The sequence below is a fragment of the Notechis scutatus genome, chromosome 2, assembly GCF_049901735.1.
Source record: "Notechis scutatus isolate UNSWTSFEM ecotype Mainland chromosome 2, rNotScu1.2, whole genome shotgun sequence".
In the NCBI taxonomy this organism is placed as follows: domain Eukaryota; kingdom Metazoa; phylum Chordata; class Lepidosauria; order Squamata; family Elapidae; genus Notechis; species Notechis scutatus.
This window is the reverse complement of record NC_142010.1, coordinates 17,135,151-17,149,180: the sequence shown is the minus strand read 5'-3', so window position 1 is coordinate 17,149,180 and position 14,030 is coordinate 17,135,151. Positions and strand designations below refer to the sequence as shown.

General features: G+C 42.1%; 1 protein-coding gene across 1 annotated transcript in view; it reads right to left on the bottom strand.

Annotated features, from left to right (window-relative positions):
- DDAH2 (DDAH family member 2, ADMA-independent) overlaps positions 1-14,030 on the bottom strand; it is a 50,818-nt gene that overhangs the window by 22,735 nt on the left and 14,053 nt on the right. Inside the window, exon 2 of the mRNA XM_026685438.2 lies at positions 4,051-4,359. Within this exon, the coding sequence (XP_026541223.1) occupies positions 4,051-4,356 (306 nt within the window). The 5' untranslated portion in view covers positions 4,357-4,359. The remainder of the gene's footprint in view (positions 1-4,050; positions 4,360-14,030) is intronic.

Sequence of the window (14,030 nt, the reverse complement as noted above, 5' to 3'; positions counted from 1 at the left end):
GCTAAAGTTGAGAATCACTGAGATATAGAGGGATGGCTTGATTGACAGGAAAACAGATGGTTGGATGGATTGGCAACTGTAATTTTTCTAAAAATGTGCTGATAGAAAGGTCATTTTGACATTTTGGTTTTGACATGAGATTCAGAAGCATTTTCAGGAAATATGTCTTGCCAACAGGGAAGGGCATTTTATTCTGTGCCTGCTTAGGGCTGTTCAGCCCAAAAAGCCATTCAGAAAACAAAGCATCGTGTTTCTCACATGAAGTGGTACCCACTTCAGATCTCTTCACACAGAGCTTCTACTGAAGGAGAAGATGGCATTAAGGTTACCCACTATGTATCTACCGCTGTAAAAATAATTCCTTTTCCTTTTAGACCAAATCAATCCACTCCTCCGGGGCCCTCAGTGTGAAGAGACAAGAATGAGATGCAACTTGTGAAATGTATCTTGGTGGGTTGGGCATCAGCAGTCACCTATAAGGAGGAGGAGGAGGAGGAGGAGGAGGAGGAGGAGGAGGAGGAGGAGGAGGAGGAGGAGGAGGAGGAGGAGGAGGAGGAGGATGGGCCGGGAAGGGAGGGCAAGACAGAATCCCAATTGCCAAGGCAACCAAACTGCACTGCAGAAACACAAGGGTGAAATTAATCCCAGAGCCTTCTACAGCAGAACATATGGGACCTACTTCTGACACCGTCAGCTACATCAACCTTCTCCAGGGTGATTTCCAGCCTACATCTCTCCAAGGCCAAACTAGCAGGATAAAATTATCAGTGGTTACAAGAGCTGTAGTTAGTTGGTAAACACACACACACACACACACACACACACACCAACAACTCTTGGTAATATCCTTGGAGTAGACTAAATCATAGGGCTGAAAGGGACCTCGAAGATCTCCTAGACCAGCCCCATGCTTAGGGCAGGAGCCTTCTACCATTCCCAGTGTTGTTTTTCTGTGTCATATAATATATGTGTGGGCATCGGCATAATTTTGTATTCATTTATTTTGTCATGTTTATGTGGTGCATAGGGACATGGTGGTCCAGTGGCTAAGACGCTGAGCTTGTCGATCAGAAAGGTCGGCAGTATGGCGGTTCGAATCCCTAGCGCCGCGTTACTTGTCCCAGCTTCTGCCAACCTAGCAGTTCAAAAGCTGGCTCTTCGGCTAGTCGTTTCCAGTTCTAGGGGGCGGTGCTCATCTCCATTACAAAGCCGAAGAGCCAGCACTGTCCGAAGACATCTCATGTGGCTGGCATGACTAAATGCCGAAGGAGCACGGAACACTGTTACCTTCCCATCAAAGGTGGTCCCTATTTTTCTATTTGCATTTTTTACATGCTTTCGAACTGCTAGGTTGTCCAGAACTGGGACAAGTAAACGGGAGCTCACTCCATTACACAGCACTAGGGATTCGAACTGCCGAACTGCGGACCTTTCTGATCGGCAAGCTCAGCGTCTTAGCCACTGAGCCACCACGTAATATCCTTGAAGTAGATTAAATCATAGGGCTGAAAGGGAACCTCGAAGGTTTCCTAATCCAACCCACGCTTAGGGCAGGAACCTTCTACCATCCCAGTGTTGTTTCTCAGTGTCATATATGTGGGCATAGGCATAATTTTGTATTCATTTATTTTGTCATGTTTATGTGGTGTATATTAGCGGTGGAGAGCTGTATGCAACAAAAGGGATCACCTTTTGCGACCTTCAATGGGGAAGCCAAATTCCCTTAACAACCATGTTACTAACTTAACAATGGCAATCATTCATTTAATAAGTGTAGCAAGAAAGCTCATAAAAGTGGGGCAAAATTCACTTAACAAATGTTTCGCTCAGCAACAGAAATTTTGGGCTCAATTGTGGTTCTAAGTCAGGGACTACCAGTACCTCAACAGAGCTTACTAGCAAAACAATCCCTGATAAGCTGGAGCAAGTTTTAGTACTGTAGTAAGTTATTACACTAGTAAAACTTGTCCCAGCCTATTAGGGATGTTTCTGCTAGTAACCCAAGTAGCATGATTCACACTGTATATGAGTTGTCTAGTTGAGGACCTGCAAGACATTTTCTATGTACAACTTGTCTTATATGATCCTGTAAACTACAGGATGAAGGAAAACCCATGAAAGAGTCTTGAACAGGTGTAATGGTTCTTTTCACAACAGGTAAGCCTGAATATAGATACATTTGCTCACGATGAAGGTGAACCGAGAAACAATTAAATCAGAGGTGCCTTATCTCCATCTCTCCTGAGATGAAAAAAAATCACAAACTGAATCGCATGGATGTGATAGCCATTTCCTAGGAAACATATTAAAAAGGCAACATCAATAAAGGCAGCCTTGCAAAATATGCACTGTAGTTCCTTTACCAGTGTTTGCTTACTTTGATTTAAAAAGAAAGAAAGAAAAAGTTTACTACAGATTTAAAAAAAATAGTTGGAAGAATTTAATAGGCTAAATCAGGTCTTAGTTTTGCTGACACGTTTTTTTCCCCTGCGTTCCTAAGTTTAGCAACCACAAATTATCCAGCTGTGAGGTTTTTCAAGAACGAAAACTTGCTGGTTTCTATGACAATATTTGCACGAACTAAAGGTTAAAATTGTTAGAAGTAAAAGGAAAGAGTATAAAGTTGACTTATTTGATCAAGGTTAAAACAATTTAAATAAGTAAATTTAATTATAGTTTAAATAATTTAAAAGTTGATATTTTATGCTTATAAAGGATGGGGTGTGAGGTGAAGAGACACCTGTTTCTAACTTTAGGAAGTGTTTATGAGCTTTATGAAGAGTTTACAAACTTAACCATTAAATCTTATTTCTAACCTAATGAAAGTGAAGAATTACTAAAAATTCTGCACCTGTAATAAAGACTGAAAGTCACTTCTTCACATCTTTTTTATATATATTCAAAATATATATTGCTACCAACCTGCCTTCCATTGAGGACCTGCATACTGCATGAGTCAAAAAGAGGGCTGTGAAAATCTCTACAGATCCTTCACATCCTGGACATAAATTGTTTCAACTTCTACCCTCAAAACGATGCTATAAAGCATCGCACACCAGAACAAATAGACACAAGGAAAGTTTCCACCCTCCCATGCCATCATTCTGCTAAACAATCCCCACAACAATCAAACTGTTTAGTAAGGCTGTATTATTATTATTATTCTCACCTTTCCTATTACCTTTTTTCTTTTCTACTCATGACTAAAACTTTGTTGCTTGTATCTTTACACTTTATGTTGTTTTATTTAGTTTCCTAGTATGATTTATGTTGATTGCTTATTTAGTATCCTATGACTACCACTAAGTGTTGTATCATGATTTATGATGAATGTATTTTTATGATGACTATGATCATGGTTTATCACTCACAAATTTATGTACACTGAGAGCTTATGCACCAGAGACAAATTCCTTGTGACTCCAATCACACTTGGCCCATAAAGAATTCTATTCCATTCCATTCCATTCTTTCTTTTTCTTGTTTCTTGCCCTTTTTCTTCTTTCTAATCTCTTCTCTTTATTTAAGTTTAGTTTGTATTAGTCTTTACTACTGCAATCCAAATCCTTAATAGAAGTTATATACAAAATGAATGAAACCTTCCATGGGCAAGAGGTTATTGAATGCCAGCTTCATAAACCTAAGTGAAAAATTTATACACCCAACCAAATTTGTACAAGACCTTTTATTTGGTTGCCAAAGACACTTCACAACGGCCTCTAAGGCAGGATGGAGCAGTGGTTAGAATGCAGTACTGCAGGATACTTCTGCTGACTGCCGGCTGTCTGCAATTTGGCAGTTCGAATCTCACTAGGCTCAAGGTTGAGACTCAGCCTTTCATCCTTCCGAGGTCAGTAAAATGGGGACCCAGATTGTTGGGGACAATATGCCGTTTCTGTAAGCCACTTAGAGAGGGCTGTAAAAGCACTGTGAAGCAGTATATAAGCAGTGCAATTGCTAGTGTTAGTGCTATTCTGGAAAACAAACTTCCCCTCACCAATGTATTTGCAAGAGAACCAACATCCCTGACAGATTTAAATTTGACATTACCTCGTCTCGCCGCGTGGGCATCCATGGCCGAGTGAGGAGCACAGTATCTCCCTGGATGACTGCCAGATCCCCCACCAGTGTGGCATAGGGGAAGCCCTCGTCTGCCGCCAGTTCAATGACTTGCAGCCCTAGCTTCTGGCGCAGTATGCCAGTGTAGACCCCGTACTGTCGGTGAGCCTTGGCTAGGTCCACCGGATCAGCCCCACTGTCAGATCCATCCGCTGTGGTCTCCGCTGTGGCAAAGGAGGAAGGAATGCAGCGGACGATGGCGTGGGTGTACTTGCCAAAGGAGGAGACACTGGCCATGTTCTGCAGGAAGACAGAAGAGACACAACCGTTAGGATGAAATGGGCCTCATTTTTCAGTCAAATATGAGTCCCGCATCAACAGATCTTCTGCAGTGGGCAGCAATGACTAATTCTGCACCTAAAACAGTAGGAAGGTCTATTGTTGGCCACAAAGAGTTTAATTTTGGTCGAGTCAAGTGGAAAAATTGCAAGATTAATGCAAGATTTCACAGTTGACTCACACCAGCGGACAGCCTAAGTCTACCAGGAAGGAAACTATATTTTATAGATGCAAGAATATTCCCTCGGTAATATTTTGAGAAATACTAATGGACAGAGCTGAAGCAAACAATAGGTGGAGCCACTCTTTCTAAAAATAAGTTTAAAAACCTACTTTCTTTCCCTCTGTCTTTTTTATTATTTGCTATAGCTAGTCCTCAACTTACAACCCTTCATTTGCAAACTTCTGACCAGCAAAGTCAATGGGGGAAACCAGATTCACTTAACAACCATGTTTCTAACTTAACAACTGCAGTGATTCCCTTAACAACCGTGGTAACAAAGGTCATGAAATGAGGCTAAACTCACTTAATAACTCGCTTAGCAACTGAAATTTTGGGCTCAATGGTGCTCATAAATCAGGAATTATCTGTATTCTGATAAGCAACAGAAATCCAGTGTCTGAAGCAACGGCCTTTCAATCCTAAACCATATGCTCAAGATATTTTGCTTCAAGTTTAGGACCTTACATTTCTCAAGATTTCCCAAGAACTGAGGTTTCCCAAGAACTGAGTCTCAGCATCTTCCTACTTGAGTTATGTGACAACACTAATATATTTTCAAGGTTCTGTCTTAGGCCCGGTACTGTTCAATATCTTCATTAACGACTTAGATGAGGGAATAGAAGGGGAACTTACCAAATTTGCAGATGATACTAAGCTGGCAGGAATAGCTAACACCCAAGAAGATAGGCTCAAGATCCAGATGGATCTTGACAGACTAGAACACTGGGCCGTATGATCTAACAAAATGAAATTCAATATAGAGAAAAGTAAAGTCCTACACAGGCAAGAAAAACCAAAAGTACACATATAGACTAGGTAAAACCAGGCTCAATAGCAGTAACTGTGAGAGGGATCTTGGAGTCTTAGTGGACAGCCAGCTAAATATGAGCCAGCAGTGTGCAGCAGCAGCCAAAAAAGCTAATGCAATCCTAAATTGCATTAACAGAGGGATACAATCAAAATCAAGGGAGGTACTAATACCACTCTATAAAGCCTTAGTAAGACCACACCTAGAGTACTGCATCCAGTTTTGTTCACCACATTATAAAAAAGATGTTGAGACTCTAGAAAGAGTACAGAGAAGAGCAACCAGGATGATTTGGGGACTGGAGACTAAAACATACAACGAACGGTTGCAGGAACTGGGCTTGGCTAGTCTAGGGAAGAGAAGGACCAGGGGAGACAGGATAGCAGTCTTCCAATATTTGAGGGGCTGCCACAGAGAGGAAAGGGCTCAATCTATTTTCTAAAGCACCCAAAGGCCAGACAAGGAATAATGGATGGAAACTGAACAAGGAGAGATTCAACCTGGAAATAAGGAGAAATTTTCTGACAGTGAGAACAATCAACCGATGGAACAGCTTGCCCTCGGAAGTTGTGGGAGTGTCAACACTTGAGACTTTCAAGAAGAGATTGGACTGCCATTTGTCAGAAATGGTGTAGGGTCTCCCACTTGGGCGGGGGGTTGGACTAGATAACCTACAAGTCCCTTCCACCTCTGATTATCTGTTATTTTCGGCGAAATGGACTACTTGGCCCATTCTCTAGGAGCTAGGAAATTTCTCAAGAGCTGGGAGCGATGCATTCATCACCCACCTGGCAAAGGGTGTGGGATAGCAAAGTTGAGGAGAATGCAATTGCGTTCCCCATCTCCTTCAGCAGATGTCTTCAGGAAGGGGGAAGTTTAGAGCTCATTTCAGCTCCAGATTAATAATCTCACCAGTTACCAACTTCCTGAGAGGTTCCTTCAAAAGGCCAATCAATAATACCAGAAGATTGCACCTATCGAACCAATTAGATTCCTATTTGCAAAAGAAGCCAATGAAGGATCAATGACCTGCCCAGGGAAGAGACTGCCAACTTATAGACATCATCCAATTGATCAGAAAGAAAGCTAGCTCAGGGTTTCTCCCAACAACCTCAGCCACCTTAGTATGTGTGGACTTCATGTGTGGACCTTAGGATGTTGTTGTTGTTGGTCGCGAAGTCGTGTCCAACCCATCGCAACCCCATGGACAACGTTCCTCCAGGCCTTCCTGTCCTCTACCATCTTCTGGAGTCCATTTAAGCTCATTCCTACTGCCTCAGTGACTCCATCCAGCCACCTCATTCTCTGTCGCCCCCTTCTTCTTTTGCCCTCAATCATTCCCAGCATTAGGCTCTACTCCAGGAAGTCCTTCCTTCTCATTAGGTGGCCAAAGTCTTTGAGTTTCATCTTCAGGATCTGGCCTTCTAAAGAGCAGTCAGGGTGGATCTCCTCTAGGACTGACCGGTTTGATTGCCTTGCTTCTTCTGCAGCACCATAGTTCAAAGGCCTCAATGGGACTTCAACTCCATGCTGGCTGGCTAATTCTGGGAGTTGAAGACTGTTGAGGTAATTCCCCGTTAGGAGAATGAGTGCATACAGGGAGACGTATTTGAGAGAAGTGTTTGAATAATACACACACAGTACACAGATACACTGTACAGTAAATGTAGGTTTTTACTTCCAGAAAGGTTTAAGCAAAGTCCAAAATAAGCAGTCCAAAAGTCATTCACAGATAAATCAGTCAGTTTTTCAATCCAGGGATAATCCAAATATCAAATTCCAGTGTCAAAAACAGTTCAGTATCAGACTTACATTAAATCCAGTAATATCAGTCAATTAGAAGAAATGGAGTAACGGCAATACTTTCCAACAGAAGGAAACAGAGATACTCACTCAGACACACTCTCTTCTGAGACTAAGACTAAACAACCCAGGTTGCTGGCTCCATCTTATGGCTGTTTGAGAAACCACACCGAATTGCATGCTCTTGCATTTCCTTAAAGATATAGTACTAAAATGTTTATCCTGGTTTATATATTTCTAACCCAAATACCTGTTAGGTGACTTATATTCCTAACAAAGTCTACGCATTTTAAAAGTTGCTAAGATTTGAGAAGACCTCAGCTACAGAGCTGGCATCAGGCCTTAATTATTCCACTGTTGGAGAAACTCAGAGTTTGCTTCCAAAGACAAAAAATGTCAGCCAAATATCCCATCCATTATTTTTTAAAAAAATGACAACTTAGGAGAACACATTCCAAGACACAGCAGGCAGGCAGTGCCAGGCAACCTTGAGAGGCTCAGTACAAAACTCAGCGAGTCAACACGCACGACTTCCACAACCCAAAAATACTCGTCATCCTCTGAGGATGTTCTAATGCAGGATGTTCTAATCCTTGTACGATTAGAACAATTTATGCAGATTATTTCAAACCTGGTCTGATGAATGTTACAACAGTAGATACACTGCAAAGGTCTGAGTCTCCTTGGGACAGAGCTCCATACTCTTTGTTGCAGGAAGCTAATTACAGCTGTTGAAAATTTCGCCTTATTTGTCCCAAAGGTGTTTTTTCAAGAGGGAACTGGACTTTCTGGTTTTTCTTTGAAGACGTTTCACTTCTCATCCAAGAAGCTTCTTCAATCTCTTGAAAAAGCACCTTTGGGACAACCACAACCTGGATGACGGAGAATCTCCATAAACAATTAGTTTTGCCTTATTTGTTTACAGGTAATCCTCCACTTGTGACCATGTATATCTATGTCATATACGTGGGGGGGGGGAGGTATATGCATAATGGACATCTTTTGAAAGCTGAATGCAACGAATTTTCATTTTAATGTATGCTGATTATTCTACTTTTAAAGTGACAATAAAGTTTTAGTCTATTCCAGTGATGGTGAACCTTTTTGTTGTGGTGTGCCAAAAGAGCATGCGCCAGCACCCACAATGCAATGTGCCTGCCCCCCTGCGCATGTGCACAACACCCCCGCCTGCCCCCTTACCTGCACTGCGCCTCCCAGCTGATTTTTGGCCCGTTTGAGGCTGTTTTTGGCCTCCCGGAGGCTCAAGGGAAGCCTCTGCAGCCTTGGGAGGCCGAAAAACAGGCCTTCCAGAAATAGCGGAAGTGCCCATTATCAGCCTCCGGAGGGCCTCTGCAGCCTTGGGAGGCTGAAAATGGGCCCGTTTTGGCACTTCCGGTATTTCCAGAAGGCCTGTTTTTCAGCCTCCCGAGACTGCAGAGGATTCCCTCGAGCCTCCGGGAGGCCGAAAACTGTCTCAAACGGGCCAAAAAAATCAGCTATGAGGAGCGCACATGTGCAGTGCAGGTAAGTTTGGTTGGGACTCGTGTGCCCGCACAAATGGCTTTGCGTGCCACCTGTGGCATGCGTGCCATAGGTTCGCCATCATGGTTCTATTCTATTCATCGGATGACCATTTGAAGTTAACCACAGCCTGAAAAAAAGTGACTTTATGACCATTTTCCACAATTACAAGCAAATCCATGGTCACATGATCAAAATTTGGATCCTTGGCAACCAGCATGTACTTATGACGATTGCAGCGTCCCGGAGTTATGGGATCTCCTTTTGTGACCTTCTGACAAGCCAAGTCAATGGGGAAGCCGGATTCACTTAACAACCGTGTTACTAACAGAACAACCTCGAGGATTTGTTTAACAACTGCAGCAAGAAAGGCTGCAGAATTGGGCAAAAGACACTTAACAACTGTCTTCTTTAGCAACAGAAATTCAGCAACAGGACAGGGGTGGGGGAGATGCTAGGAGGATGGTCAACAGTGTAAGTTTTCAAGCCTACTTCTCAGTGATTAAACTCTTCTTCTGTTTATTATGAAGGAAAGTAAAATACAGAATGAATAAGAGTTGGAAGAGAACTTGGAAGTCTACTAGTCCAATCCCCTGCTCTAACAAGAGGTCCTTAACCCTGTCAAACACATGGTTGCCCAATCTCTTCTGAAAAACCCAGAGAGAAGGTGCACCCACAACTTCTAGAGGCAAGCTGTTCCACTGATTAGTTGTTCCCATTGTCATGAAATTTTTCCTTATTTCTAGATTGGATCTCTCTTTTATAAGCTTCTACCCATTACTTCTTGTTCTGCCCTCAAGTGTTCTAAAGAGTAGGTTGAGCCCGTCTTCTCTATGACAGCAACTCAAATACTCATATCATTCATATCATGATATCAAGGACAGTTTTCCATCCCATGCCATCACTCTGCTAAACAACTAATTCCCACAATACTGTGAAACTATTTACTAAGACTGTATTACTATTATTTTTCTCATCCTTCCTATAACCTATTTCCTTTTCTACTTAGGACTATAACCTTGTTGCTTGTATCTTTACGATTTATATTGTTTTCTTTAGTTTCCTAGTATGATTTTGATTGCTTATTGAGTATTCTATGACTATCACTAATGTTGTATCTCATGATTCACAATGAATATATTTATGACAACTATGATCATGATTTATCACTTATATCTTTTATGTACACTGTGAGCTTATGATTTTTTCCCGAACGCCATCACTCTGCTAAACAAATAATTCCAACCATTTACAAAGTCTGCACTACTATTACTGTTAATTTTCTCATCACTCCTTATCACCCCTCCCCTCCCACTTGTGACTGTATGACTGTAACTTTGTCGCTTGTATCCTTACGATTTATATTGACTGTTTCCTAGTATGATTTGATTGCTTATTGTACCCTATTATTATTATTACTATTATTAAGTGTTGTACCTTATGATTCTTGACTCTTGACGAATGTATCTTTTCTTTTATGTACACTGAGAGCATTTGCACCAAGACAAATTCCTTGTGTATCCAATCACACTTGGCCAATAAAGAATTCTATTCTATTCTATTCTATTCTATTCTATTCTATTCTATTCTATTCTATTCTGCACCGGACAAATTTCAATCACACTTGGCCAATAAAGAATTATATTCTATTCTATGTCACCCCAATCCTTCTCTTAGTTAAACTAGACATACCAAGTTCCTTCAACCATTCATTATGTTAGTGTCCAGTCCTCTAAACTTCTGTTGCTGTTCTTTGCACGTTTTCTAGAGTCTCAACATCTTTTTGGTATCATGGTGACCCTAGCTGCAGGGAATCAGCACAAATAACCAGCCAACCCCTCCCCCAGCCCTCCAGGAAAAGAAAGCCTCACCTGGGGAGGACTTAATTAGCTCATCTAGGATGAGCTTTCTATGGCAACTGCCCACTCGAGTGCACTAACAAGATCACAAGCAACCAATCAATCAAGATGTCCCAGTAATGTATTCATAGACCACTTCCACCCTCCACCCACAAAAAACCCAACTGTATTGCTCTCTTCTCTAAATATCCTGATCACGAAATATTCATTTTGTATAAGACCACATGATGAGTTGTGTTCATTTCTGTAGTTTTCATTCATTCATTCATTCATTCATTCATTCTTTCATTCATTCATTCTCATTTATTTGCGGGACAGCCTAGAGTGCCATTCAACCATGTTATTTTATATCTATCCTGATTCTACAGCCATTTCAGCATAAATCAAGGCCATATAGTAAGTATTTCAAGAAATGGGAAGGGGTAGCTACAGTTTAATTACACGCTCGCATTTACACAAATCCCACCCGTATAATCCTGCAATTATACATTCTCTCCAGCCTCTCGAACCAAAGGAAATTCATTTGAACACTGGGCAAAAAAGAATTACCCAGTTTACTTCATGTTCACCCATATTTTTGAATGAATTTCTTATTCCTGAGAGCACTTTCTCCTCACTAATTTTCTCTGGCAAGTTCATCCATTGAAGATACAACTCAAGTTGGCTAATTCCTTCCCGGTTTCCCTGAGTTAATCAATGGATTAAGTTAATTGCTTCTCTGTGTCAACCGTCCAATTAACAAACACACTCTTTTAATCCCTATATTCCCGAGCTGTCTGAAAGTTAATGAAAATTAATTTTTAAACAAGATAGGGAATGAAAGGGCCTATTGCAGTGATAGATTGGAGCCTTGAATTTAGCTGGATTAAAATCTCCTTGTTCTATTTTGCTCGAATAGAAAAAAAAGGGGGACAGATTGTCTTCAATATTAGCACTTCTCAACACTGTCCAATCAGAAATTCATCTGATGCAGAACCTGTTTTTTTTTTAACTTTCTCCTTGCAATTTCATTAACATGCAGTCCTAAAAGCATAGTTTCTAGCTTACATGTTCCTCCTCTTTTCTTTTATTCAGCCAACCAAGAAAACACTGGAAACTCTTGATTCAATTCTTTGTTCTTGGCAAACTATGAGCTAGGAGTAAAACACAAAAGCCAGCCTGTAAGGAAGGGGGCAAGAGGTGAGCCCTCAACCCTCAAATCCTTCCACAGCCAGAGAATTTCCATTACTGGGCATTTGCTGTCATTGAAATGAGGAGTGGGGAGGGCAGAGGGAAGATGTGGGACCAAAACAAGCACCCTGGAACAGACAGTTCCAAGTGGTCTATATAGCAAATAAACTTCAGAGAATTTCAACCTTGCTTGGAAATACCATATCTAAAAACAGTCAAAACAGCTTTGATCAATGAATGTCAGGTACACTTTATTACCAGAATCGGATTCATTTGAGGTGGAAATGGTGGTAGTGTGAAAGTACCTTGTGGAATTTTTGCTAAATGTCTATGGAGATTCTCAGTCATCCAAGTCATGGTTGTCCCAAAAAGTGCTTTTTCAAGAGGCAACTGGACTTTCTGGTTTTTTTCTTTGAAGAAGTTTCACTTCTCATCCAAGAAGCTTCTTCAGTTCTGACTACCAGAGTTGAAGAAGCTTCTTGGATGAGAAGCGAAATGTCTTCAAAGAAAAAACCCAGAAAGTCCAGTTGCCTCTTGAAAAAGCACTATTTTGGACCATCTCGTGGAAGACGAGTTGAAGTCACAGCTGCTGGGAATTTCTCCTTCAACTTTCCATGTGTGAAAGGCAACAGATGATCAAATTTCCAAGTTTGAAGTAACTACAGACTGGAAAAAAAATCACCCCCATGGGCACTTGATCAACTGGCTCCTATTTAGGAGAGTTGCAGTGTCCCAGGGGTCATGTCATCACTATGACAAGCAAAGTCAGTGGGGAAGCCAGATTCATTTAACAACTGTGTTACTGACTTAACAACTGCAGTGATTCACTTAACAACAGTGGCAAGAAAGGTCATAAAATGGGGTAAAACTCACTTAGCAACAGAACCTTTAGGCTCAATTGTGGTTGTAAATCAAGAAATACCTGTATGCAAATTGCTGCACCTCAGGTTGTCCCAAGGGTGCTTTTTCAAGAGGCAACTGGACTTCCTTGTTTTTTTCTTTGAAGACGTTTCGCTTCTCATCCAAGAAGCTTCTTCAGCCTTGACTGGATGGTAGTGAATAGCACGATCCTTCCGTTCCCCACGATCCTTCCGTTCCTCAGTCAGAGCTGAAGAAGCTTCTTGGATAAAAAGCGAAATATCTTCAAGGAAAAACAAAGGAAGTCCAGTTGCCTCCTGAAAAAGCACCTTTGGGACAACCATGGCCTGGATGACTGAGAATCTCCATTGACTTTTTACCTCAGGCTTGTTTTTTTCTTCCGTTCAATGCTGTCCGATTCTCGGAGGCTACCTGGACAGGTTTTCTTGGCAAAGTTTTTCAGAAGTTTGTTTGCCATTGCCTCCTTCCAGGGGCTGAGTGAAAGTGGCTGGCCCAAGGTTCATCCTACTGCAGGAGTATCAATCTCAGAGGTGACATTCAGCAGGTTCTGACCAGTTCTGGAGAACCGGTAGCGGAAATTTTGAGTAGTTCGGACAACCAGCAAATCCCACCTCTGACTGGCCCCGCTCCCATCTGTTCTCTGCCTCCCATTGAGTCCCAGCTGATTGGCTGGGTCTTGTTTGGTTTCCCTGCACAGGAGAACGGAGCTGGAAAGCAGGTTAGTGGGGTGGGGAGAGAATGGGGATTTTGCAGTATCCTTCCCCTGCCATGCCCACCAAGCCAAGCCATGCCCACTAAGCCACAGAACCGATAGTAAAAAAATTTGAATCCCACCACTGGTCAAACTCATGGCCCACAGGTCAGATGTGTTGTGCTGGCTACGCCCAACTCCGGCTTAACAAAGGGGGGGATTCGCGGCATGTCACATGACGACGAAGCGAGTTTGACATCTCTGCCCTACGGTCTTTGTGCCAAAGGAGGGATTAGAACTCAGGGCCTCTCCGTTTCTAGCGTAATTGCTCAGTGAAGAAAGGCCTTGTTGCTGGCCTAACATTCCAAAGCACAAGCATATTTGACACCCACGGCATATTTGGCCAAGCAAAAGGACAAGGATCAGCCATAAATTCTCCGATTTGCTGTGTTAGGGTTAGGTCAACAACGGAAAAATAAATAAGTCTTTGCCAGTATTAATGCTAACTGGGAACTGCAAGAAGGAACAGCTTCTCAGCCTTCAGTAGGACAAGCTCTCTTTTGTTCAACCCCTCAGAGACCAGAATGCTTTGTTAGCAGGCAAAATATGTAGTGGTTCCTATGAGGCGTGGCGTCTGCGGGCAGACAGCTCTCCCCCTCACCCCACCCCACCCCCAAA